General features: G+C 43.9%; 1 protein-coding gene across 2 annotated transcripts; it reads right to left on the bottom strand.

Annotated features, from left to right (window-relative positions):
• Positions 1–683: 683 nt before the first annotated feature.
• Positions 684–25738, bottom strand: FPGS (folylpolyglutamate synthase). Of its 2 annotated transcripts, none has more exons than XM_075835251.1 (15): positions 25525–25738; positions 17305–17433; positions 16785–16838; positions 15941–16005; positions 11701–11815; positions 9985–10062; positions 9837–9898; positions 8908–9010; positions 8239–8316; positions 8011–8158; positions 7732–7830; positions 7277–7427; positions 7091–7166; positions 6191–6257; positions 684–1385 (listed from the first exon to the last, which is right to left on the bottom strand). In XM_075835251.1, the coding sequence occupies exons 1-15, from the start codon at positions 25579–25581 to the stop codon at positions 964–966; spliced, it is 1704 nt and encodes a 567-aa protein (XP_075691366.1). In that variant the 5' UTR covers positions 25582–25738; the 3' UTR covers positions 684–963. The 2 variants fall into 2 exon arrangements, with proteins under 2 accessions (XP_075691366.1, XP_075691365.1); XM_075835250.1 differs by lacking the exon at positions 25525–25738 and adding an exon at positions 21739–21924.

The following is a 25738-nucleotide window of genomic DNA, read 5'->3' as shown; positions in this document are numbered from 1 at the left end:
CAGAGCTGAGCTGTAATACCAGACACAGCCTATAGTCAAGAGTGGCGCTGTTCTTGGACAAAGCCTTTAAGAACAATCTTAAAAAGGAGTCTTATAAACTTCTCTCCTATGTGCAGAAGCAGGCTATAGTTGAAGTTTAAGGTCATAAAGAAGAGAGACATAGGGGTTGCTCTTTTACGTATCAGCTAGTGTCTTAAAGTGACCCTCCGGTCTTCAGGATAAAATTAGAAGTGTGATGGGATATATGGCCAATGCAAGTGTCTCTGACTCGTAGTCTAAGAAGCGCTGCAGCCATTTTTTGGACAGCACAGAAGGGACCTTAAAACTGTGAATCCGCGGCAGAATGGCGCAACTGGAGGGCACTAGGTAATATTGCTCCATATACCCCCATCATATTTAAAAATGCAGTCCCAGGACAGGGGGGGGGGGGGTTCGCTTTAGGATCAAGGCTCCATTAACTTATGAGCAGCACGAATCTGCAGATCACATAACTAAGTCTGAGAATACCTCCAAAATCTGTGGTGGTTACAAAAATCTGGGACTACTTTGTATTATATTTGATAATGTGTGAAAATTCACTCCCATTATTAGTTTATACACATATAAACCTTATTATATAAGCGCCACCTGCTGGTTTACTGCAGAACGACAGCGTGAACACAAAGAAAAACACAACACATAAGCAATGTTAATAAATATTTTCTGCAGGAAAGGAATAAAAAAAAAAACTTTTTATCCAAATATCTCCCTCCTATGTACAGAAGTGGTGTCAGTATTAATAATAATTTTCAATTATTTGGGACAGGTGTATAATAGCAGCCCTTTTGAAAGAGATGGTCCAGAGGTAACCGTCACAACGCTCCCAGCAGGGATCTACCATCATCCCATATCAGGCAGCAAAAGCATCCACCATTCAAGTAAACCGTATGTAATATCGGACCGATAAACCATGTCCCTGGAAACTCATTCAGTAAGGGATTGATCGAGCAGTTTCAGAGCTCCCCCGACCAGATGCAGGCTTCCGGTGATGAGAATCTGAACGTGAGCAGCTTCCCGCAGTAGTACGGAGCCAGAACTGGCAACGGGATGGTGGTGGTGAAGATTGGTGTCCAGATAAGGAAAATTAGGGTCCCTTCCCTGGTTGACCCATTGGAGAGCATGAGAAATGCATGGGAACACCAGGGAGTTGCAGTTTAAGAGACGCTCTGAAGGGGCGAGGAGCAGGGGTGAACTGCGTGGGCGGTCCTTAATCAGAGTATCAACTGGCAGGGAGGAGCTCCAATGGTCAGTACAACTTCTCTCCTCCATCAGAAGGTTCCACTTCTTCTGATTCTCCAAACATCGCGTGAGGACGTTCTCCAGAGTCACATTGTAATTCTGCTGATCTGAGGAAAGAAAACCAGATTAAAATATGGAAGAAATAATCATAAATTAATTCCAAACAGCATTTAGATAATTACCCTAAAAGACAACTGCACATAAATGGGGGAGACCATTGCTAGTCACGAAAACTGTCCATACACCTGAGATAGTGGTCGGCCGAAACATCTATTTCTCCCGACTACACAATAAATATGCGTACTCAGCCAAATCAATGTAGAAAGAAAAGAGGCTGCCAGTCATCTCTAGGAGCATCTTATCTCATGGGGGAAGAATCTGGCATGTTGAAATCCACTAGTATAACGAACAGAGCTAGAATATAGATGTGACCATAATAAAACAAGAAAATGCGAGTGGGCAACCTCTACACCAGGGGTCTCAAACACGCGACCTGCGGGCCTCATGCGGCCCCTGAGACAGTCATCTGCAGCCCACAGTTGCTAGTATAGGCTCTGCTCCAGGACTCTGTGGAATCCCCTGACATCACTGTTCATATATTGACAGCGATGTCAGGAGCTTCCCCAGAGCCAGAGTCCCGGGCAGAGCACTAGTATAGGCTCTGCTCCGGGACTCTGGGGAAGCCTCTTACATCACTGTCCATACATGGACAGTGTTGTCAGGGGCTTCCACAGAGCAGGAGTCCCAGAGCAGAGCGCGAGTAGCTCTACCGAGGGCACTGTGGCCGCCTCTACCGAGGGGCTGCCCAATCTTGACATCCGTATGTCTGCAAAACGCTGCCAACTGAGCCGCAGGACTGCATTTAGCGACATTTAAACTGGATTGTTAAAATAAGCACGTGGAAAAAACGCGCAAATTTCCGTTAAGTTTAAATCTAGCACTATTATTTAAGTAATGTAGTAGTGTTATAGTAACGTAGTACGGTTATAGTAATGTAGTATTGTTATAGTAATGTAGTATTATGATAGTAATGTAGTAATTATATTAATGTATTATTGTTATAGTAATGTAGTATTGTCATAGTAATGTAGTATTATAGTAATGTAGTATTGTCATAGTAATGTATTATTGTTATAGTAATGTAGTATTGTCATAGTAATGTAGTATTGTCATAGTAATGTAGTAATTATAGTAATGTAGTATTGTTATAGTAATGATAGTAATGTAGTAGTGTTATAGTAATGTAGTGTTATAGTAATGTAGTATTGTTATAGTAATGTAGTAATTATAGTAATGTAGTATTGTTATAGTAATGTAGTAATTATAGTAATGTAGTATTGTTATAGTAATGTGGTATTGTTATAGTAATGTGGTATTGTTATAGTAATGTAGTAATTATAGTAATGTAGTATTGTTATAGTAATGTGGTATTATTAGAGTAATGTAGTATTGTTATAGTAATGTAGTATTGTTATAGTAATGTAGTATTGTTATAGTAATGTGGTATTGTTATAGTAATGTGGTATTGTTATAGTAATGTAGTAATTATAGTAATGTAGTATTGTTATAGTAATGTGGTATTATTAGAGTAATGTAGTATTGTTATAGTAATGTAGTATTGTTATAGTAATGTAGTATTATAGTAATGTAGTATTGTTATAGTAATGTAGTATTGTTATAGTAATGTAGTATTATAGTAATGTAGTATTGTTATAGTAATGTAGTATTGTTATAGTAATGTAGTATTATAGTAATGTAGTATTGTCATAGTAATGTAGTAATGATGGTAATGTAGTATTATTATAGTAATGTAGTATTGTCATAGTAATGTAGTATTGTTATAGTAATGTAGTAATGATGGTAATGTAGTATTGCTATAGTAATGTAGTATTGTTATAATAGTTCAAATAACAATAATTTAGTATTGTATCAAATTTAAAAGTATTGCGGCCCTTCGTCAACTTCACACTTTTTCTATGTGGCCCCCACTTACCCGGCTGAGCTTGAGACCTCTGCTCTATACAAACCAATTTTTTAAAGGACAACTTCCAGAGAGAAGCACTCGGCCCCAGAGACCAATGGTTTTGGTTCCTGGCATTCACAACCTGCGTGTTGGCTACAAGAGGAGTGGATGCAGGTTTATTGAATAGGTCTTAAAAGGGGTATTCCAGCATAAAGCATTTTTCATCTATCCACTGGAAAGGGGATAAATGCTAGAACGGTGGGGGTCTACCCGCTGGGGTCCATCATTCAGAACAGGAGTCCCCGATCCCCCTGTTGCAAGACGGTGGCTAGGAGCAGTTTAACTAGAGCGGCGACCACGGTGTGGCTCCATTCAAAGTCTATGGGGCTGACGGAAACAGAAGAACATAGCGCTCGTCAATTTCCCTCAGTGGCCAGACACCCAAGAAGCAGGTCTAATATTGGTCACCTAACTAGTTGCTAGGTGAAAAATGCTTTAGGTTGGAATACCCCTTTAAAAGGTCAGAGTCTCTCTGTAGCACCCAGGACGTTCTTGTATTACATGGACAATCCATTCATTTCAATGTCTACTGTATAATTCTTAAAGAGGCTCTGTCACCAGATTTTGCAACCCCTATCTAGATCGGCGCTGCAATGTAGATTACAGTAACGTTTTTATTTTTTAAAAAAGAGCATTTTTGGCCAAGTTATGACCATTTTTGTAGTTATGCAAATGAGGCTTGCAAAAGTCCAAGTGGGTGTGTTTAAAAGTAAAAGTACAACTGGGCGTGTATTATGTGCGTACATCGGGGCGTGTTTAATACTTTCACTAGCTGGGCGCTCTGACGAGAAGTATCATCCACTTCTCTTCAGAACGCCCAGCTTCTGGCAGTGCAGACACAGCGTGTTCGAGAGATCACGCTGTGACGTCACTTCCCCAGGTCCTGCATCGTGTCAGACGAGCGGGGACACATCGGCACCAGAGGCTACAGATGATTCTGCAGCAGCATCGGCGTTTGCAGGTAAGTCGATGTAGCTACTTACCTGCAAACCCTGATGCTGCTGCAGAATCAACTGTAGCCTCTGGTGCCGATGTGGCCGTCACGATGCAGGACCTGTGAGTGACGTCACAGCGTGATCTCTCGAGAACACGGCTGTGTCTGCACTGCCAGAAGCTGGGCGTTATGAAGAGAAGTGGATGATACTTCTCATCAGAACACCCTGCTAGTAAAAGTAGTAAACACGCCCCGATGTACGCACATAATACACGCCCACTTGGACTTTTACTTTTAAACACACCCAGTTGTACTTTTGCAAGCCTCATTTGCATAACTACAAAAATGGTCATAACTTGGCCAAAAATGCTCGTTTTTTAAAAATAAAAACGTTACTGTAATCTACATTGCAGCGCCGATCTGCTGCAATAGCAGCTAGGGGTTGCAAAATCTGGTGACAGAGCCTCTTTAACTTGTCCCGTGGTGGTGGGTGAACCCTCCCAGATTACAGCTGATCACTGAGTGTACCAGAAGTGGGACACCCTGTAATTAACTTATCACCAGGGGAACCTACTATGGCTGACAGTGTCCAGTCTGCGTATGCGGTCAGAAAAGCTCCCGGCTCATACTCCTACATTGGAAAATACTCCTGAGGTATTCCTCCAACGTACATCTGAGTGTGGATAGACCCGAAGAAAAAAAAAAAAGGAGGTTTCCAAAGCAGACGACGACGTTAAGGGGACGCTAAACCAAAGCTGCATCAATATCTACTGTGTAGTCATATAGAAACTACTGTTGATAATGGCTAACAATATTATTCATTGGGATGAGATAGAATAATATCCTCCGCCATGATCCCGAATACTTTATTTTGAGATCCCCAAAAACATGTATTGTACATAGACAGCACTTTAACTTGTCCTAATTAGAAGAACCATCACAGGACCGTAGACGACCGCTCTGAAAGCCCCGCGACACTCCCCCGCACAGCTCTCGGGACAGACAGAGACAAGATCAGTTTCTGCACGGATTTTGGCAGCAGTACTTCATACAGAACAGGAATGTCCACACTTATTGCCAAGTGTCTGATTTACTTCCTAACCGTTGGATCACACAATGTTTAGCAGCACAGGTTACAGGGGACACACGGCGCTCTGGGAAGTCCATGGAATGTCTTGTAAATAATTAAAAGGAACATTTTTGTGGCGGTAAACACGAAACAAAAATCAGCAGATATTATAACGCTACAAGCCAACGATTTTTTTTTTCTACTCCACCGCCCTTTTGCCTTGACGGTAGTAAATAAGGCTCTGTTCACACCGGCGCCAGGGCTTCTGTCTTAACAGGAGTCATGACCGTATTGATGGATCTGTGATATCCGGTTTCACTTATAAATCGGTCTCTTAGGTTTCCATACTACGGTATTCAAGCGGTCAAAGAATCTGAAATATGGATGACGGATACCCTGAGAAATGCCCTCAAGTTAGAATAGTGAGCAGATTAATTAATACGCTTTGCGCCAGGTTGATTAATCTAGAGCACTCTGAACAGGCGGGCGGAGAGACTGGCGCACTGCCTGTACGGTGTGCCAGTATTAACAAAATCTTCCCCTTGTTTCTTGTTATTTTTCCTTCTCAATATGGAGGCTTAAGGGAGCTCTTGGAGGGAGAAATTTGCGCCATTCTTGATCTAATACTCCATTGCCGAGAGGGATCACTGGTCAGGCTGCACGACTCCTTTATTAGGCTAGTGCCGCGGAGTTGGTCAGGTGATCGCTGTGGTCGATCAGCAGAGACTGATGCTTCGCACATAGGTTAGTGTCATTAAGGCATATAATAGACGAGCGAATGCTGAAAAAATGACTGACTGAAGTCTCTGCTCTGGATTTACCATATCAGGATCAAAAGTCCTGGAAAGTTGTTGCCACGAGAGTAATGACTAAGTTGAATGCTTACCTGCAATCCCCACCCCGGACACCTCACTGATGTTGGGGCAGAAGACAGCATAGTCAAAATGGCAGGGCTGAAGGAGAAAAAAAAAGAAAAATGAATAAGCATATTTAGGTACTAGACCTGAATAGGCAGAATACAGTTTACCTGGTGTCAAGATTTTTGGTACTTTTATGTAAATTAGCCCTAGTTCACATCGCGTCGGAAGGCTGCAATGTCAGAGGGAAATGTCACCCAAGCCCCCCCGGGCAGAGTGGTATCTGAAGTGTGCCCGGGGGAGCTTCTGACGTCACTGTTCATATATAGAAACCAGACATCGCCTGCCCTAAATCCCCTGCGACCGCAAGAACTTTAAATCAGCTGGACTCCCCGGCTGCCATCTCTGCTCACTTGAGCTTCCTTGGGATAGCCACAGTGACGAAACTGGCCAGCGAAGCAGCAGGGGACCCTGGCTGTAATGGAGAGATCTTGAAACTACTCATGAAATGAAACTACGTACATTAGAAAGTTGCAGAAAATTATTATATGATTAACATTAATTTAAAAAAAAAATAAAAATTAAAAAAACAAATAAATAAAAAAAAAAAATCGGAGAACCCCTTAAAGTTATTACACAAGAGTGGAACTGTATTACAAAAGATGATGGTTACAGTACAGAGAAGTATTATAGCAACTTCCAATACTCCTGCACCACGAACATTATAAAGCCGGGTCGAATATGTTCATTGAAAAATGCAACTTATCCTAAGAAGCGTCGCTATAGGACAATTATCGGAAACTAATACGTAGACAGTCCCTGACAATACAGCAAGAGTGGGACTGGTGATGCTAGCGAGAATGTACGTGGATATAGTGTAATTTAGATGGAGGAGTGTGCGGTATAAATGGACGTGTATCCGGACTCACCTGCAGAAGTTTTAACAGCGCGGCAGTATCCCTCTCCCCTGTGGCATTAAACACCAGCACCCGAACCACAGAACCCCTGCAAAATAATAAAACCACTGTGTGACATACATCATCATGCCTGGATTACAATCATCCCTTGTGATATTACATAGAAAAACAACAGAAAAAAGTTTATACAAAACTGACCCGCCAGCTTTTTCCTCATTGAGCGCCACCTCCTGGAACCATCTGACACAAGCCTTCACACTGCTGCTGGTATGTGCACCATCAATGTAATAAGATATGGGCCCACGTTGTAGAACCTGCGTACGTCCTAGCCATAATGTATGCCGTAAACCTACACAGAGGTAAAAGCAACAAAAGTGTGAGACACCCATGTATAAAAAACAAAGGTTACATCACTGCCCCCTAGTGGTCAAAAGCCTAGACTACCTCAATGGTGATTTTATCCGCAGACAAATTTGCTGATAAAACAGAGCGAGTCTTGCAAAGTCTAGTTTCCACTGGTCAAAACAAGTACTGTATAAATAAGATTCACTTGTGTGGACATTATGACACCACAGGATGATTCACCCAGAGATATTTTTGCCGTAAAACAAGCGCTCTTCAGCCAGGATAATAAATTAGATAGCAGATCTTACCTTGTACCATCGAAACAGAGGGCCGGAAAGCTGATGCCAGGGGCAGAGGCCATTTTACTGGAGGGACTTGTTGGTTTGGATTTTTTAATTCCCCAAAACCTGTAGGGAAAAACAAAAAAAATAGCGTTAAAATGGATGGTTTAAAAAAATATATAATAAAAAAATTATTAGAATTATATATATATATATAAATATAAAAATATACAATTCTGTAATTTATTAATAAGCAGAATATACTTGCACGAATCAGTTCTAGACCATTTGCCAAATATACCGTACCTTGACAGGCCTGTCGCTGGAGCCATGTTTGTGCCAGCTGCAGCGCCAGGGAGGCATTGGTTCTTTGATGATCTCCAGCCAAACCAAGATGAAGTGAGATGTCGGACTCCTCGTACTCTGCTAAGTCTGGGCACATATACAGGGGGCACTATGACAACAAAGCACTAGTGAGTAAAAAGCCCAAGACTGCTGGGCAGGGAGTGTACTACAGAGAGAGAATCAACTTACCTTAATTTCCTGGGCTCTGTTTTTTAGCACCTCCAGGGGGCTCGCAGGCTGGGGAACAGTGAACGCTGGAACACCTGGCTGAGAGACAATGAATCAGACCTATGCGATACCTTACGTAGTGAGGGAGTCAATGGATCTCCTGGCAGGGCAAACCAGATAGGCAGCGAGGCCATAGAGCAGCGGCATCTTCACTGCATGAGAACACGCTTACTATGTGTGTGCAGCTGTGCCCGATGTACTCAATACCCGATACATTCAAGTGATGCTGAGACCGAGCTGCAGTACCAGACACAGCCACATTGATGAAGGTGGCACTGTGTTAAGCAATGCAATGAAGGAGGCATGAAATTTGCATTTTGCCGATTGTTGGTATAACACAGGTCAGACAGTCACTGATCCCACATTGGTGACCTAGGACTCAACTTGAACCTTGCATGCTAGATTAAGTCTAATTATTGTTCGTTTTTTTTTTTTATATTTGCTTTAGTAGCAATAGGCTTCCAAAGTGAATATCTGTAACATATTGTATACGTCAGCTGTAAAAGCTTTAAACAGCACTTTTACAGAGGAAAAGTGCTATCAACAACTGGTTAAAATGTGTTCCTGTTGAGTGACACGGGTGAGGGAGGGGGTTATTGATGCAAATTACGGTATATTGATTTTCCAAACCTTGAATATGCCGCCTTTCTGCCAGGCAATCTTCTCAATGGTGTCCCCCAAGATGGCAGTGTGGTCGATACCAAGAGAAGAAACCCCACATACAATGGGTTTTCTGCAGGAATGATAATTATTGGGGTTATTAAAAAATAAATAAAATAAAAAATCCAAAAGAAACCAAAAGAAGATTCACTAAAGAAAAAATAAATAAAAAAATTGACTAGCCTGTTACATATATTGAAAAGAAACAAAAACAACAAAACCTCAGGTCCATCAAGTTCAACCTTTCACGTCTTTCATTACTAGATTAGTTATAACCTTTAATACCGTTTGTCAGTAAATAATCATCTCGCCTTTTTTTAAATGCTGACATAGTATCTGCCATCACTGCTTCTTGGGTTAGGACGTTCCATAGTTTGATTACTCTAACTGTAAAGAACCCTTTCCTATATTGATGTCTGAAACGTCTTCCACACGCAATGGGTGTCCCCTGGTCCTTTGTAAAGTCCTTGGACAGAACAGATTATGCGCTAGTTCTCTGTATTGACCACACATATACTTATACATGTTAATAAGATCACCTCTAAGGAGTCTTTTTTCCAAGCTGAACAAGACCAATTTCTCCAGCCTTTCGTTGTAAGGGACACCATTCCATCCCACTTAATCTAGTCGCCCGCCTTTGAACCCTTTCCAGTTCTCCTACATCCTTTTTACAATTGAGCCCAAAACTGAATTCGCTATTCAAGATGTGGCTTTACTCTTTTTATAAAACCTAAAATCCTATTTGCTTTTGCAGCTGCTGCTTGACATTGAGTGCTGCCGCTTGGCTTATTTGTAACCAGAATACCCAGGTCCTTCTATTGTGCTGGTTAAAACTTTCATAATATATATAAGCAAATGAATCAGGACAGAAATATCAAAGCCCTTATACAGTTACGCACCTGATGATATTTGTACAGTCATAAGCTCCACCAATCCCAACTTCTAGAACAGCCAGGTCCACCTGCGTCAGAGAGGAGGAGACGGTAATAGGTGGCATCAAATAAGATGCCCTGGAGCAGGAAGACTCAGGCCTCATGAGATACAAACCTTCTCCTGCAGGAACACGTGGAACGCCATTATTGTCAAGAAGCGGAAGTAAGCAGGCATGGAGGACACGTCATCGCTCTGAAAGAAAAAATTCGGACAGGAACACAATGGCATCTAGTTTATTAACTCTTGCACATAGTCATCCAGACATGGGGGACATCAAAATGAGTGCAAGGAGCAGTTTCTCAGAACAACCAATCAAATGGTTTCTTTTATTTTACAAACGGCCTCTGAAAAATGAAAGCTGGAAACTGATTGGTTGCTATGGCCAACTGCTCCACCTTTCCCTCATACTAGTTTTGATAAATCTCCATAGTGAGCTGCAATGTGTAAACGTCAAGGCCATACTGGGTAGTCATAGTTTAGTTCCGGAACCGATCTAATTTGGCACATGACAAAAAAAGTACCATACCGGCTTAGGAAAGTTATCGGACAGTTTGTCACCGGCCTCTCCAGCGGAAAAAGTGTAGGCCCCAAACCCTACGCTCACGTCAGTGCCAACATTGCTGGAGTGTGCGGACCTCAGGATGTTGGCATTGGGCCTACACCGTGGGGGATGCCAGCATAAATCTGTCTACATGTCTTACATTTCTGAGGATCGGGCACTTCAGCGGCCCTATGGATGCCGGGAGTTTTACTGTATAACATAGCGACATCCCTCAGTCCTAGACGGAGCTGATGGGTTCTTATACTTCTCTCTAGAGTTTTTACACTACATACTATTATTAGGGTTATTCATTCTTTTTCACTAATCATTTTTGAATGGATAAAACACCCAGTATGCAATATTTTGCTATAAATAAAAGACTGTATCCATACAGTCATATAATAAAGCCCCGACAGGAAGGGACACTGTGGATACGCTGATCTATAATGGGATACATGACTTATTTGATTTGTTCTGAAAGCACAAAGTATTAGGGACGGACATTAAATAGGATTTCCCAAGAGAGGAAGCTTTCATAACATTCATGTATAGAAGAGGATCTCCAGATTACACACAACCTATGACTTCAAGGTTCATTACAAAATCTGAATGTGACCAAGACCATCAGTCCGAGTTCAGACAAGGACACTGAGGGCAGATTTATGTGTGTTTTTGATCTGCCCGCTCTGCCGCCGGCGTCTCCCGCCAACTAAGTCTCCTATTAAAGCCAGGGAAGAAAAAAAAAAAGGCAACAGAAACTGAATATGTCTTTCTCACGAAGACAACCCCTCTCCATATGTCCCATTAGGGTATATGGAGGCCATTGAGGGGGTTCCCCACTTGGTTCCTCCCTATAAGCCAGAACGAAGAACCTGCTTTGTGGCCAACTCAAGCCTTCCATACATGTATTTTGTCATGAAAATATATGAAACCTGATCAGGTTCGGTCAACGTGATAAGATTTGTAAGAATATCAAAATCATACAGCAAGAAGAAGGCCCAACACACCAAAATCTGCCAGGTTAACGTCAAATTCCAATTATCTGGCACCCAATAGTCTGGAACTTGCCCATATCGCTGTATAATTCTCAGCATAGTACATAGCTATACATATGTTCTCGGCTACAGGTAAAAGTAGGAGAAGAGTAACTTTCTATTCCCCCTGACAAATGAAAAGGGGGTGTCGTTTGTTGGGTGGAGAACATATTTTCGTTGAAAGCTCAGCTGTCTAAACTTTCCACATGCAATGATAAAAAAAAAACTGAATAGTCATCCACATCCGTGACTAACCTTGCTTTCTTCCAAGCGGTTGTAAACTTGCCAGAAGTATTTGCTGAATAGCTCCTTGCTGATTGGCTGCCCATTGATCCGAATCCTCTCCCTCACCTGTACCAAGTGTGGAGAGCTGGGAGGGAACCAAAGAGGGTAGGTTAACAGACACACATTAAACCAGTTGTCCAGGAGTTAAAAGGGTTAAATGAGATTAGAAGGAGGCTGCTTTTTATTTTCAGAAACCGCGCCACTGTAGTCCATGGGCTGTGTCTGGTATTGCAGGTCAACGACATCCATGTGGACTGAGGCCGAGATGCAATACCACAACCCAGCCTACGGAGAGGAGTGGCGCTGTTTCTGGAAAAAGGCCGTCATGTATTTATGACCACATACAACCCCAGCATGAAGAGTGAGTAAACTTAGTAATGCATTTTCCACGTCAGTTTGGCCGCTGAGAAGAGATCTTGGGGAACTCTCTGTATGAACAACTATTTTTTACGACAAATTATTTACAGATGGTATGTCACTTAAAGGGAGCGCACCCGCACCTCTGAATCGGAACACGCGCAGTATCACTGAAGTTTCACTGGTCTAATCGGCCGTACTGCACATGTGCTGATTACAGTACTATACAAGGGTGTAGTGTGACGAAAATCGGCGCATTCGCAGTACAGCCGATAAGACCGGTGAAATATCAGTGATGTACTGCGCGTGCGCCGATTCAGTAGCAGAGGTGCGCTCATGGATACAGGGTCAGGCAGAGTCAGGCGTGATCACGGCTACAACACTGCCCGACCCCGTCAATCAAAGGAGAGAGGGAGCGGGAGGGACGGACAGGCAGACGAGTTTGGAGCAACGGTGATGCGCACATTTGCATATAAGGAATAGAATTTTCGCTGCAAGGGAGCTACTCAGCCAAAAAAATCAAAACTGCGATATATTTAGGTGAGGCTACACTATTACTGTGCTGTTTATTTGATAAGCCAATTGCTGGCGACAGACTCCCTTTAAGGCGCAGGTTCACCTTAATGCTGGAATTTTGGGGAAACCTACACTAAGAAATTTCCCAATACCTAAATACATCAAAGAGGTTTCAAACAGAAGAAGAGCGAGTTTCCCGTTCACTACGGTCCAAATAAATGTGTCGCAAATTGCAAGTGCCATGATTGCAACCACTGGCAGCAGCGGTCAAATGGGACAACGCGTCGTCATCTCACCTGCCGGCCTCCAGAGATGAGGACATTTTGCCCCATGCGATTGCTGCAGCCAATCACAGGAGACAAAACGAGGCCATCACAGGAGGCCGGCAGGGACGTATTGCTACAGGAGACCAGGTGAAGACAAGTATGTATTGTTTTTTTTGGTTTTTTTTTAAAATCTTTTCTCCCCGGTCCTATTCCGGTTTATCTATTAACTGGACGAAGTCGGACTTCGTTCCACTGGATGAGCCTTTGATAGATTTGGATAGGGAACATATCCCACTGCAACGTGCTACGGTTAAATATGTGGGTGTAAGGGCATGTTCACACGTGGCGGAATTGCTGTGGAATTCCGCTGTGGACAGTCCGCAGTGGAATTCTCCAGCGGCCGTTTTTTACATTTCTTTCAATACATTTTTAGGCAAGTTAGTTCAGACATTGCGAAAAAACTCTGCTGCGGACCATAGGCTGCGGTGCGGCATTTTCCCTCCACAGCATGCACTGTCTGTTGCAGAGAAGAAGCGGAATTTCGCTGCGGATTTCAGCCTTTGCAATGCAAAAACTGAAATCTGTGGCAAGTCCGCTGTGATATCTGCAACGTCTGAATTACCTGTCAAATATGCAAATGTTGGTGCAGATTCGTTGCGTATTTGCCCCAAATCTGCACCAACATTTGCAGCGGAAAAACTCTGCCACGTGTGAACATGGCCTAAAGTTATCAACAGTGTTGACGGACTATGAACGCCTCAATCTAGATCCCCAAAGTTTAGAAATAAATTAGTGGCGTGGTGCAGGCTACCACTATCATTAGTGGGGCGCACGAATTTCATTAAGTTAAGATGGTGTGGATGCCCCAGTTATTATACTTTCTACATAATTTGGATACCCCAACGCTTTATTTTGTCAATTAATCGGATGTCTCGAGATCTTACCTGGAGGAAGGGTCATGTACGTATAAAACTGGACACCTTACAGAGAAGACAGACAGAGGGAGGTTTGGCAGCCCCTAATTCGGGGCTATATTATTTAGCGGCACAGTTACAGCACCTTAGGGGATGGGGTTGGAGGAACAAGACTCCGTACCAGGCAAGTTACGACATTTCAAGCAGTGTGACCGGATATTTGCAGCTTTGGAGACCGATAAATTTAAGACTCATACTAAAAAGGATTCCCACTTTGTACCAGATGCATAGAGTATGGGGGAGGGTGAAGGACCTTCTAGGAATTGAGGGATTAAATTACTCCTCTCTGGAACGACCACTGGTTACCGGAGGTTGCAAGCTTGGAAGGCTATGGTAGATGGAAATACAAGGGCATTTGGTGGTTACCACAATTATATAAGGGGGGGGGGGGTTCTGAAACGGTTTTCTGACCTACAATCCGAGTTTGCTCTGCCGAATAACTCCTTTTTTTTTTTTTTTTTTTTTTATATTTACAAATGTGACTTGCGCTGGGAAATGAAGCCCATGTGGGCGATACCCTCACGTGCACTATGAATCCTATTGCTACCATCGTTGGTGACACCATGGAATCTAAGGGGCTCATTTCGACAGTGTGTAACTATATGATGGACAAGGAACATTCTAAATCCCCTCTTGGTTTTAAAGAAAAATGAGAAAGGTCCTGTCGAAGATGGGCAGTGGCAGGATATAGTAGCGTATACCCCTAGATTGCCTCTTAGTGAGGCACAGATTGTCACACCTATTTCTCTTACGCAGGGTGTATAAAACACCCGTTTTTATTTGATAATCGGCTTACGAGATTCCCCCATATGCAACAGGTGTATTCTGCTAATCTAATGCGGACTCCTTATGTTTGTATACTTGGGTATGTGGACGATGTATTGGGATCTGAGACCTTTAAAACTGCTGTAGCTCATCTACTCGTGTAGAATTTAATGCCAAAGTGAATTGCCTCGTATCCACGGAAAAGCCCATTTATTTGAAAAGGGGTTCCTTGAAAAAGTATGAAGAGATGTGGGCTCTGGTTAGATGGTTCAGACCTAGCTTCCATCGACTTGATAAGAGATAGGGGCTTATGTAAAAATCCTGCGTAGATGTATAGTAGTGCAAAGTGAACGTACGAATATTATAAGGATGATGAGACTGTTGATATACGTCATTGTTATCATGAACGCTGTTTGCTGTAATTCCGTTTCTAAGGACTGGAGCGGACTCACTCCCAGGTGTACCGGGTTGGGGTGGAGAGGGCTGGGGAGGGGAAATGTTCTTTACATTTTTTGTATGTTCTCTTTTTTTGTACTTTTATTGTGAAAAATGCTAAACTTCTCTTTCTAATAAAAAGTGACAATTTTTTTTTTTTAAATCTCTTCTCCCCTATTTTTTTTTCCCCTTCTATAAAACAATGACGGCGATTGCCTTTTTGCAGATTAGTGCGCCGCGAACACCAAAAGTTCCAACGATTCGAAACTCTTCATCTTTAGTTATCACCTATCCACATGATATGTGATAAATAACTGATCGGTGAGGGTCCTACCACTGGTACCCCCACCGATCCCAAGAATGGGCTTACCTGGCCGCCCCTGTGCACCCCTTGTGAATGGAGTGGTACTGCGCATTCTCGGCCACCGCTCCATTCACTTTCTATGGGGCTGCCAGAGATAGTGCTGAGATTTTCCCGGCAGCCCCATAGAAAATGAAAGGAGCGGTGACCGAGCATGTGCAGTACTGGAATCGGTAGCGGTCAGACCTCCATCAATCAGATATTTATCACCTATACTGTGGATAGGTGGTAAATATTTTTTACGGCAGGACGTTTGTGGCATATCCATTTTTGTCTTATGCTTGGGGGGGGGACGGGACGGGACTCATCTCTGGGACCCTCAACTATGATTTGAATGTCCGCATCTAGAAGAGGTCTAAATGAGAGGTATGGAAAAAAGATAGGTGAGGGCAGGGACTGGTAGGCGGTGCATGACAGATGTTCTCTCTTTGATGTACTTTAAATACCTGTGTCGTGCTCCGCCCCTCACGTTCTGCATTAGACATAACAGTGTAAGTTATCCTGAAGTGTTCCTGTAATAAAAAGGACAATAGTACCTGTAGAATCCAGTCTTCAGGCCGCAGTTTCTAAGAATTTGCTCAGTAAAGGCACAAGTGGATCCCTTAAAAAGACCAAAAACGTAAAGACTTACAACTGCTCCACATGTGCATAGAATACTTTGTCGTCATGTGATAATATTTTCAGCTTTTCGACTAAACATATAGTTTTCAGTCCACCTGAAATAGGGCCAGTCACCTCTTCTGACATATCTAAAATTATAACCGTGGAGCATCTTTTATTAGAACTGCATATTGTCATTCCTCCTGGAAAATCTCAATTTATTGACCACAGAGAGTTACCATCACCCTTATCAGTGGGGTGTGTATCTGTGTAGGGTGTATCAGATTGTCTAGGGACACACCCTATTGACATGGCGAATGGTAAAGCACAGTTGTCAGTTTGTTCATACATTTCCAGGAGGAATAACGGAGGAATGGCACATTGCCAAGTTCTAAGAAAATGTGCTCCAGTATTGACATACAAGAATGGTCATTGAGATGTCCTCTTTGGTCAAGTTATTACAAATTCTATCTAGTTGTTTGTTAGCCTTTGCGTTATTTGCTACCTGTCAGGGGGTCTGGTAATTTTTGACGGCAGGATAAGCCACGTCTGAAGAACTATTCTTGACGCCAAAATTACCGGAACCCCAACGGACCACAGAACTGGGCGGAGAACCTATTCTAGTGCCTGGAAAGCTCGGTGGCAACCCCTATAGGTGCTGTAACGATCACCCTTCTAGTGGTCGTCATCCGGCTCTACAAGAAACAGATGGATCTAAGAAATGGCAGAAAATAATGGGCAATAACATGAGCAGATTTTTTTTTTGCTTCCATCACCCACCTTCCCTTTTGTTCCAGTAACATGAATTATGTTCAGTTGATCCAAGTCTTCAACCTGCAGAAACAGAGACAATGGGATAAATACCGAAAGGGATCAGACTACACACAGGGTTCATTTATAATCTAGTCATTGAGAAACAGCTGTATACACAAAACGGGAGGTTTTTAATCAAGACTATTTGCAAAATTGATTATTTTAGATGCAATGGAATACTAAAAAAAAAAAAAAATTTACAAATTTTTAAAAAGGTGGACATATCCTTTAAGGAAGCCAAGCCCCCTCAGCTACTTGGTGTACCAGAGTAGATTGCCCATACACGCTGCATGTCACGGTGAAGCACATCAATACCATGTGCTTCAATTTTACAGGTCGCCCGCGCGGCTGTAAAACCGCATTGCCATTCACTGTAAAACCGTGTGGCAACTCCTGCGGCCTGGTAATGAGTCTGACGTGATCCCTCTCAGCCCTCCAGTTTGGGCTTGTGCGCTATGATTATTAAGGGGTATGACAGGTCACTCACCCGCAGCCCACTCCTCTCCAGGAACACTTTCATAGCAGCCAGCTGCTCCTGAGGATCGTTGCGCAGTCTCTTCACCTGATCCAGGTAGCTGGCATTTGTCTGCAGGGTGTTGAGCGTTCGAATGGCGTCCTAAACACAGAACCAATGTGATAAGAAATAATCCAGCATAACACTGTGTCCCCATGCCGGTTCCCACGTCACCGTAACACGCCATCAAAATAAAAAAGCCTACATGCAATTCATAATCCAGTGATGGGTCCTGGTCGCCATCTTTCTAGCGATGGGTCCTGGTCGCCATCTTTCTAGCAACTGGATTGGAAGTGTCGGAGACTTAATAAAAACATTCCTCCAACCATTCATGTCAATGCTGGATCTACACAACACCGTTCAGATCCAGCAATGGCTGCAGACGGCCATTTTGCTCCGTACATAGTCAGGCGACTTATTCAGTAGGGAGTCTAAAAGACTTCCTAAGCAATTAGGGTATGTTCACACAGGGCAGATACGTGGGGTAAAAGCACGCAGAATATGCGCCCTGTGCATCCCAGGGAATTTCCAGCTGAAAAACCGCACCAAATTGTGTTGCAGTTTTTTGACCGGAATGTCCGCTGCGGAAAACTGCAAATACAAAAAAGTCCGCCCGCCGTACTGCAATGACGTTTCATCCCATGTGACCGCTGCAGCGGTCACATGGGATGAAACATCATTCCAGGAGGAAGAGAAACAGACTTCTGGGTAAGCATAAAAAAAAATATTCTTTGAGTTGTTTCCAGCGTCGGATTCGCTGCGATTCCGCCACAACAAAGCACAACATCTGCTATTTGTTGCAGATTTTACCTCCCATTGAATTTAATGGGGAAATCCCACAACAAATAAGCAGCGTTCACACAAATACAATTCACGTGCTGTGGATAAAAAATTTAAAAAAACGCACCGCAGGTCGATTTCTGAGCGGTTTTTATACTCGGTGTGTAGATGAGATTTGTTCTCTCTCGTCTCCTTTGCTGTAACCGTATTGCTCTGCGGATTTACGCAATGAGTTTCCTTATAAACAGAACCTCTCCTGACACGTCTATTGTAGTACATACTTGTATTCCACATGAAATAACAATTCTGGAACATACTTTCTTAGAATTTTACATTGTGCCGTTCCTCTGTTATTCCTCCTAGAAATGTATGAATAAATTGACAACAGGGTGTTACCATTTCCCTTCTCAAAGGGGCAGGTCCATATACAGTGTCAACACTGATTGGACAATGTGAGTCTGTGTAGGGATACGCCTCCAACTGATAACAGCCATGTGTCAATTTAAAAAAAAAAAAATTTCCAGGAAGAATAACAGAGGAACGGCACAAAGAAAAGTTCTAAATAAAGATGCTCTAGAATAGTTATTCAATATAGAATTACATGTCAGGAGAGGTGACAGGTCCTCTTTAAATGGGGTCGCACAGTCCTAAAATAAAGCTTAGTGATAAATAATGGACAGTTATGCAACTTTCTGTAAAAGTTTTCTTCTTCTGAAAAACTTCCAAGGCCTGGTCTGAGCGATCAGCATTAAGACCAAGACAGAAAAGGTGTTCGCTGCTGCATTACAGGGGTTTTCAAACCCCCAACAGACCCCAAATTGGTAAAAACAACAGACCGCAACATGCTTACCCTATAAATTCTGCACCGATGTTGCTATGGTCCGCCATTGCGGCATGTTTACATGTCAGTGCGACGACGTGACGTCTAGAACATATGACCGCAGCAGCCAATCCCATTTGGAGCCTTATCTGTGGGGGGATTTTTAGGTGTTCGAGAACCCCTTTAAACTCACATGGGATTGCCCAGACTTTGTATAAACAGAACCAAGTCTATCTGGGTTTTCAGTCTCCGAATTTAAACAACATTTCCATTCACTGACAACAAGCAGAAATTCTGTGCTGTGCCCAATAGGACTGTACAATCATCAGCGAGGAAGTTCTGGCATCGAAGAGTTCATGGACCTCTATGGGAAGCTAAAGTCTGGCATAGAGGAAATACCCATGCCCTGGACATTCAGTGACACAGATGGGCAGAGAAATAGTGGAGCAGGGTGGCACATCAGGGTTTACTCTTTGCCAGACATCTACTTCTTAAAGAGGTTCGTGCCCAGAGACGTGATCATTCCTTCCTAAGGGTGGTCCACTCCTATCCTGGAACATAGGAAAGTGCAGAGAGGAAACGTGCAAACCACGAATACCTGTGCCCGAGTCGGTGGGCACAGAATACACCCCGCAGAGTGGAGCATTAGGATTACCAGCCATAGTTTAAGTACAGACAAGGCCTCCAGCATCATGGGTGCCAGCTCAGAGTAACCAATACCCGGGAAAGAGCTTGTTTTCCACAATGTTGTCAGTAATAACACACTGAGCAGGATCTGACTAGAATTGTACCCTCAGGTGGCACCCTGGCGTGAGAACTTGACTGCCTGCTGAAAGCTGTTACACAATAGTCTCGGCTAGAAAAGTGCCATCCAAAAGTCCTCCCTCCGAAAATACAGTTATGCCATGTGCTACGGCCCGTCCTCTGATATACAGGGATGCACATGGCATGAAGTAGCCCCGGGGCATTGCCTTCCAGCAAGCGTGGCTAATGATTTACTAATAGATAGTCCTTAAAAGGGACAGAAGTGAAAGGTGCGGATTATAGGATTTCACATTATCTGACCTTTCTACAAACATAGGGACAGAGCGTAGTAAATCCTACATGGGCCGGAGATTAATATGTCACCAGCACCCCTCCCCCATAGATCGATTACCGAGAACTTGCTAAGGCCGGATTCCCACAGGCGTTGCGCATCTCGGACGTGAAAAACTGCCGTTTTTCACGTCCGAGGTGCATTCGTGCTCTGCAGGACGCGAGATCACGCTTCCCCCATAGACTAGAGTCTATGGAGGGATGCGTGAAAAAAATAGGACGTCCTATTTTCTCACGGACGCTTCACACGGTTCATTGAAACAACGTCCATGTGAGCGGCCACATGGAATTAGTTGTATTTACGGCTGTCACACGGACGCATAACACGTTCGTGTGAATAAGGCCTAACTGTAAGGCTGGGTTCACCTGCTGCGGCCACAGCATGGGCACGATATGGCCTAAACTGCGCAGACAAAGCCCAACATGCAGCTTTTCCGGCAAACTAAGGCCTTATTTACACGAATGTGTTTTACGCGTGAAAACCACGCGCGTCGCACGGACCTATGTAACTCAATGGGGCCGTTCAGACAGTCCGTGATTTTCACGCAGTGTGTGTCCGCTGCGTAAAACTCACGACATGTCCTATACTTGAGCGTGCTTTGCGCATCACGCACCCATTGAAGTCAATGGGTGCGTGAAAATCGCGCAAAGCACACGGAAGCACTTCCGTGATACGCACTACAGTTGTTAAATGAATGAAGGGGGGGAAAAAAAAGCACCACATTCATTGCAGTTTCTAAGCATCGAAACCACGTGTCATAAGGATGGCATGTGTGAAAAACACGCAGCCACGCACCAAACATTGATGCCTCACGGAACTTCCACGCGTGCAAAACGCAGCGTTTTTTGGGCGCACAAAACGCACACGTTCGTGTGAATTTCGCCTAATGGCCACGTGCATTTGTTTACCTGCAAAACCGATCAATTGGGATACGGCGCCGATTTGTGGCAAAATACTGCAGTTCTGGAGGCATCAAGGCTGCAACGTGTGAACGTGGCCTAGCAGAACGCAGATAAAGACCAATATGAGATATATATATATATCTATCACTCCTGATCAAAATGTATTAGAGAGAAATGAACTCGTTTACTCCCCCTACCACAATTATGTTAGCGCATAGGAGGGGGAGGAGGAATACATGAGAAGAGTCCTCCACTGATCCCCAAAACAAAGCGGTCCAGATCGCTCAATTCACAGATAATTTGTGGTGGAGATCCCCTTTAAATACAAACGCTTAAAGGAGTTGTCTTGCTTTCCCCCCTTATATACCACACATTAATGCGGATACCATCCAACCCTGGCGACTAATCAAGACCAACGCCAAAAGCGCCCAGCGTGACTACGGTCCCATGACTCCAAATGTACCATGCAACTTTTGCGCAGTCACATGACTTCCCCGACAACTTTTTAACAATCGCCATATTGGTTAATATAAATTGCATAAACCACTATGGTGAGTGGCCACATCTGAGACCTGTCTGCAGTCACCAGGTGTCCCTGACACATTGTAACAAACCGCAAACCAAAAGAAACTAGCACAGGAGGGCAATCTGTCATTACAGGGTATGATGATGGGACTTGTAGTCCTCCAACACCTGACTATCAATACACAGGTCTTATCTATGCATTCATACGTATGGGGATCACATGTGCTGCCGTCAATGTGACATGTGTGTCCGGCTGATGTAATCCGTCTCCCCACGTTGGGTACCTGATACTCCATCCTGACTGCTGGGGCGACCTGGGTGCTGAGGCTTCGGGACTGCGATCGGGCACCGGGATATGGCAGCAGCCTGAGCACCGCGTGTAGTGCCCGGTACCGTGGAGCCATGCTGGGGGCGCCAGACACGCCACGTGACCCCGCGGTAACCCGAGGAATGACACACGAACGCCGCCATGTTGAGTGTGGCAGAGAGGGATTAGGCGTATGGAGTGGTGTATGGAGTGACGTCACGAGTCCCCGCCCCCTCCATCCTTTGGCGCTCAGTGCTAGTTACAGCATGGCGGCTGTGACAGGATAGTTGTAATTGAAAGGAAATTGCCGCCATGTTTCAGTGTGCGGGACTCTTCTATTACTTGTCTACATAATTGACAGCAATTGAAATAAATAATGTGGGGGTGAGGGTCTGACCTCCAGTTAGGTGGGACATTACATTACCTCAGGAAATACCCAAAGTCTGCAAATGGGATCCACCCCAAGTATGTTTATTGACACTGCAGGTGTTGTGGGAGTCAGACAACAAAATGTGGAAACGTTGGTGGTGGAGGTCCGACCCCTGAGACCCCATAAACCTGAGAACAATTATTAGGAGTGCATGTACCTCCCGTAAAACTGCCATGTTCTTAGGACTGGTCCCAACCGTCGGACCTCCTCTAATGTTTTATGATCTGTCCCTGAGACGTAACTCAGTGTCTTTTCACCCATAATAAAGATCCAGTCATGACCCCCACTATCTCCTGTCTCTGCGGGCTCATTGGTGCCCTACATCACCCGGCACCCATGGCATATGCCCTAGGTGTGAGCCTACACTGTCTATCCGTTCCGTACCTAACCCTTAGCAGTACCCAAGTTCTCAATAAATGAAGGGGGTTAAATGGGCTTTCCCACCATAAACATGAATAAAATAAAGTGCATAACAATATATTGGGGGCATCTATCTATTCTACATGCCAGGTCGGCTATCAATATGCCCGCTCACAGGCAGTATCACTTCCCTGACCCCAAGGGGCAGAGCTTGCCAAATCATGGGGCATGAGCAATACAGTTATGTAACGCTGCCCATAGACATCAGATAAAAATCTGCATTTATACCTCATTATTTCCAGTAATGTACAGACAAACATCGTCAGATCCTTGCACTGACGGCAGGAGGCAGAAATCCCATCCATCCCTACGCTTTCCAAACATTGTCCAATTTCATTGACTTTTTCCTTGGACAGCCATATTTCTAGAAGCAGCCCTGTCTGATCCTGGGCTCTCCCCATAATGTCGTCTTCAGTTCTTCATCACATCATATGATGGCACCATATAAGGTCCGAGTTGTATGGAGCCATAATCCAGCACCCATAGCAGTCTATAGGGCCCTACTGTATTCCTCTGATTTCATACAAGGTATACAGGTTTCTTTTTGTTCGATTAATATGGAATCCGACATACATGTTCCATTCGATGACATATTACAGAGGTATTTTCTACTATAAGTATTGCATCTCTGTAGTATCACGTCAGACAGAGGCACCATATGGCGGCACAAGATGCGCCTGTGGCTCTCCTGAGTGCATGAGGCCTACAGGTTTTATAACATAAGTGGTTTTTCTCACGGTTTTCGCTGTGACTTTTCTGTGAAAAATGCAGCGGTTTTTGCAGCGATTACAAAAAATCGTGGCAGAAAACCGCAACGGAAATGACTCATGTAAATACAACATCAGGTGGGATTCACACGAGCGTTGAATACGTCCGTGTGATGGCCGTTAAAACAATGTTTTTCAATGGGGCCGTTCACACGGCCATGGTTTCAGCGGACCGTGTGAAGGGTCCGTTGAAAAATAGAACCTGTCCTATTATCTTCCGTTTTCACAGATCCCTCCATAGGCTCAAGTCTATGGGAAAAGGTGAAAACGGTACCCGCACGAGGGCAACTGGGACGTGAAAAACGTCACATTTTTTCACGGACGAGTTTCCCACGCTCGTGTGGAGACATTTGCAGAGCAAGGCAGTAAAATGCACCACAAGGTGGCAGTATAACTCCCTAATATAACGCGTGGGAGACATTTGCAGAGCAAGGCAGAAAAATGCACCACAAGGTGGCAGTACAATCCCCAATATAACAGGTCTAGAATGATATAACATGAAAATGTGGCTTAAAGCTAAACGCTCAAAAGAAAACATAAAACCTCCGCTACATAGTGTCCGAGACATAAATGTACCCTATATACAAGTCCAAATCACAAAGTATGATAAAGGACAACTTCACGATTTGCCACTAAGTGGTAATAAATCTATTCTAGCACCATAACTGTGTCAGCCACAAGAATGTATGAAGAGGGGAGCTTGAACATGCCAACATCATAATAGATAATAATGATGAAGTTCAATTTCATGATATGCCACTAGGTGGCAGTAATAACAGCACAGGATCCACCACCACATGCTGAAATGATCGATGCTACTGTTATTTCCCAACATATATCTCACAGGGCTTGTCCACATGTAACGGAATTGCTGCAGAAACTTTCTGCAACATTTCCGCTAAAACTAGCAGACATTCTGCTGCGGGAAAAAACCGCACCATTTCCTACGTTCTTTTACTGCAGAAAACGGTGCGGATTTTGCTGCGTTTTTCACAATGCTGTGGGATGGTGACATCTCTTCTGAAAAACGCAGCAATTCAGTCCACTTTCTGCAGCAGGACTTGACATGCTGCGGAACGAAAAAAAACGCACCGCAGGGACATAAGTTTTATGCAGCGTGTGGATGAGATTTGTTGCATCTCACCCATTTTGCTGCTACTGTGTTCCACTGTGTATTTTCCGTCCGCAATTCCTGGCGGAAAATTCACAGCAATTCTGTTACGTGTGGACAAACCCATAGACAGCGGGATTTCTCCAAATACAATAGTGTTATGCATATTGACCATTTTAGATTTGTGAACTTAGATGGAGTACAATCGTTCCTAGAGGCCGTAAACGCACTGCAATACCAGTAACAACCCATGGACAGGTGTGGCGCTGTTTCTGAAAGAAATGAGCCATGTTTTTCTAATCTCGTACAACTCCTTTTCTATTTATTTTCGGCTCTATTATGGCACAGTTATGATCCGCTCTGCCGTGTTGTCTTACGGAAGTCTAAAGCTGCCCATACACCTTCCATAGCTGGCGGCCAAATGCTCGTTCGGCTGGACAGCTACTCTTCCTGACTCCCCCATACACATGCATGTTAGGATGACCGTGCATGTGTTGACATGGGGGGGGGGGGGGAGTAAATAAGGGCTTATCTCTTGTGTGAATGAAGGATCAGGTATGTTAAAACCGAACATGCCCGATTTCCCCCTCCCCCGACATTTAATATTGGGGGAGAGTCGGAACACCCCCATACACATTATATATTCGGCTGAAATCTGCGGTTTTGGCCAACTTTCCTCTAATGTGTATGTGCACCTTAAGGTGGTCTGAAATCCACCAATCCCATGCATGTCCGTATCAGAGCACCCCCCCCCCCCAAATTCCGGTTTTAACCCTTTGTAGGCCTCTTACACTTGCCTTTCGTTAAAGCACCAGTAACACTTGAACACACAGTATAATACAAAGTGTCATGTGCAATTTAGGATTAGCACAAAACCCTTCTATCGGAGGAGTTGGGCCCCCTAAGCTGCTATGGTAGTAGTTACGCCCCTGGATGTATGCCCCTTTTCACTGATCTTCTCATCTATGGTAAGCTATCGCAGGATAAGACAGGATTTATACACGCAAAATTTGTCCCAAATGATTTTTTTTTTACCTGATGCCGACACTTGATCATTGTGAGCTGTTCCACACGGGAGGCTGATGTAAACATGGCACTGCTAATGATCGGCCAAAGGTTACAGTGACTGGCAGTGTGTCGGAGCACTATCGTGTACAGTATACTGTCAGAAGTTGACAATAAAGCAGATCCTCAGCCAATCCCAGGCAATATTTTTGGGAGGTGTGTAGACCAGCAGAGGTGGAGCTGA

Source organism: Rhinoderma darwinii, chromosome 8 (genome assembly GCF_050947455.1).
Source record: "Rhinoderma darwinii isolate aRhiDar2 chromosome 8, aRhiDar2.hap1, whole genome shotgun sequence".
NCBI classification, from domain to species: domain Eukaryota; kingdom Metazoa; phylum Chordata; class Amphibia; order Anura; family Rhinodermatidae; genus Rhinoderma; species Rhinoderma darwinii.
Note: the sequence above shows the minus strand (reverse complement) of the source record. Positions and strands in the feature narration are given on the sequence as shown.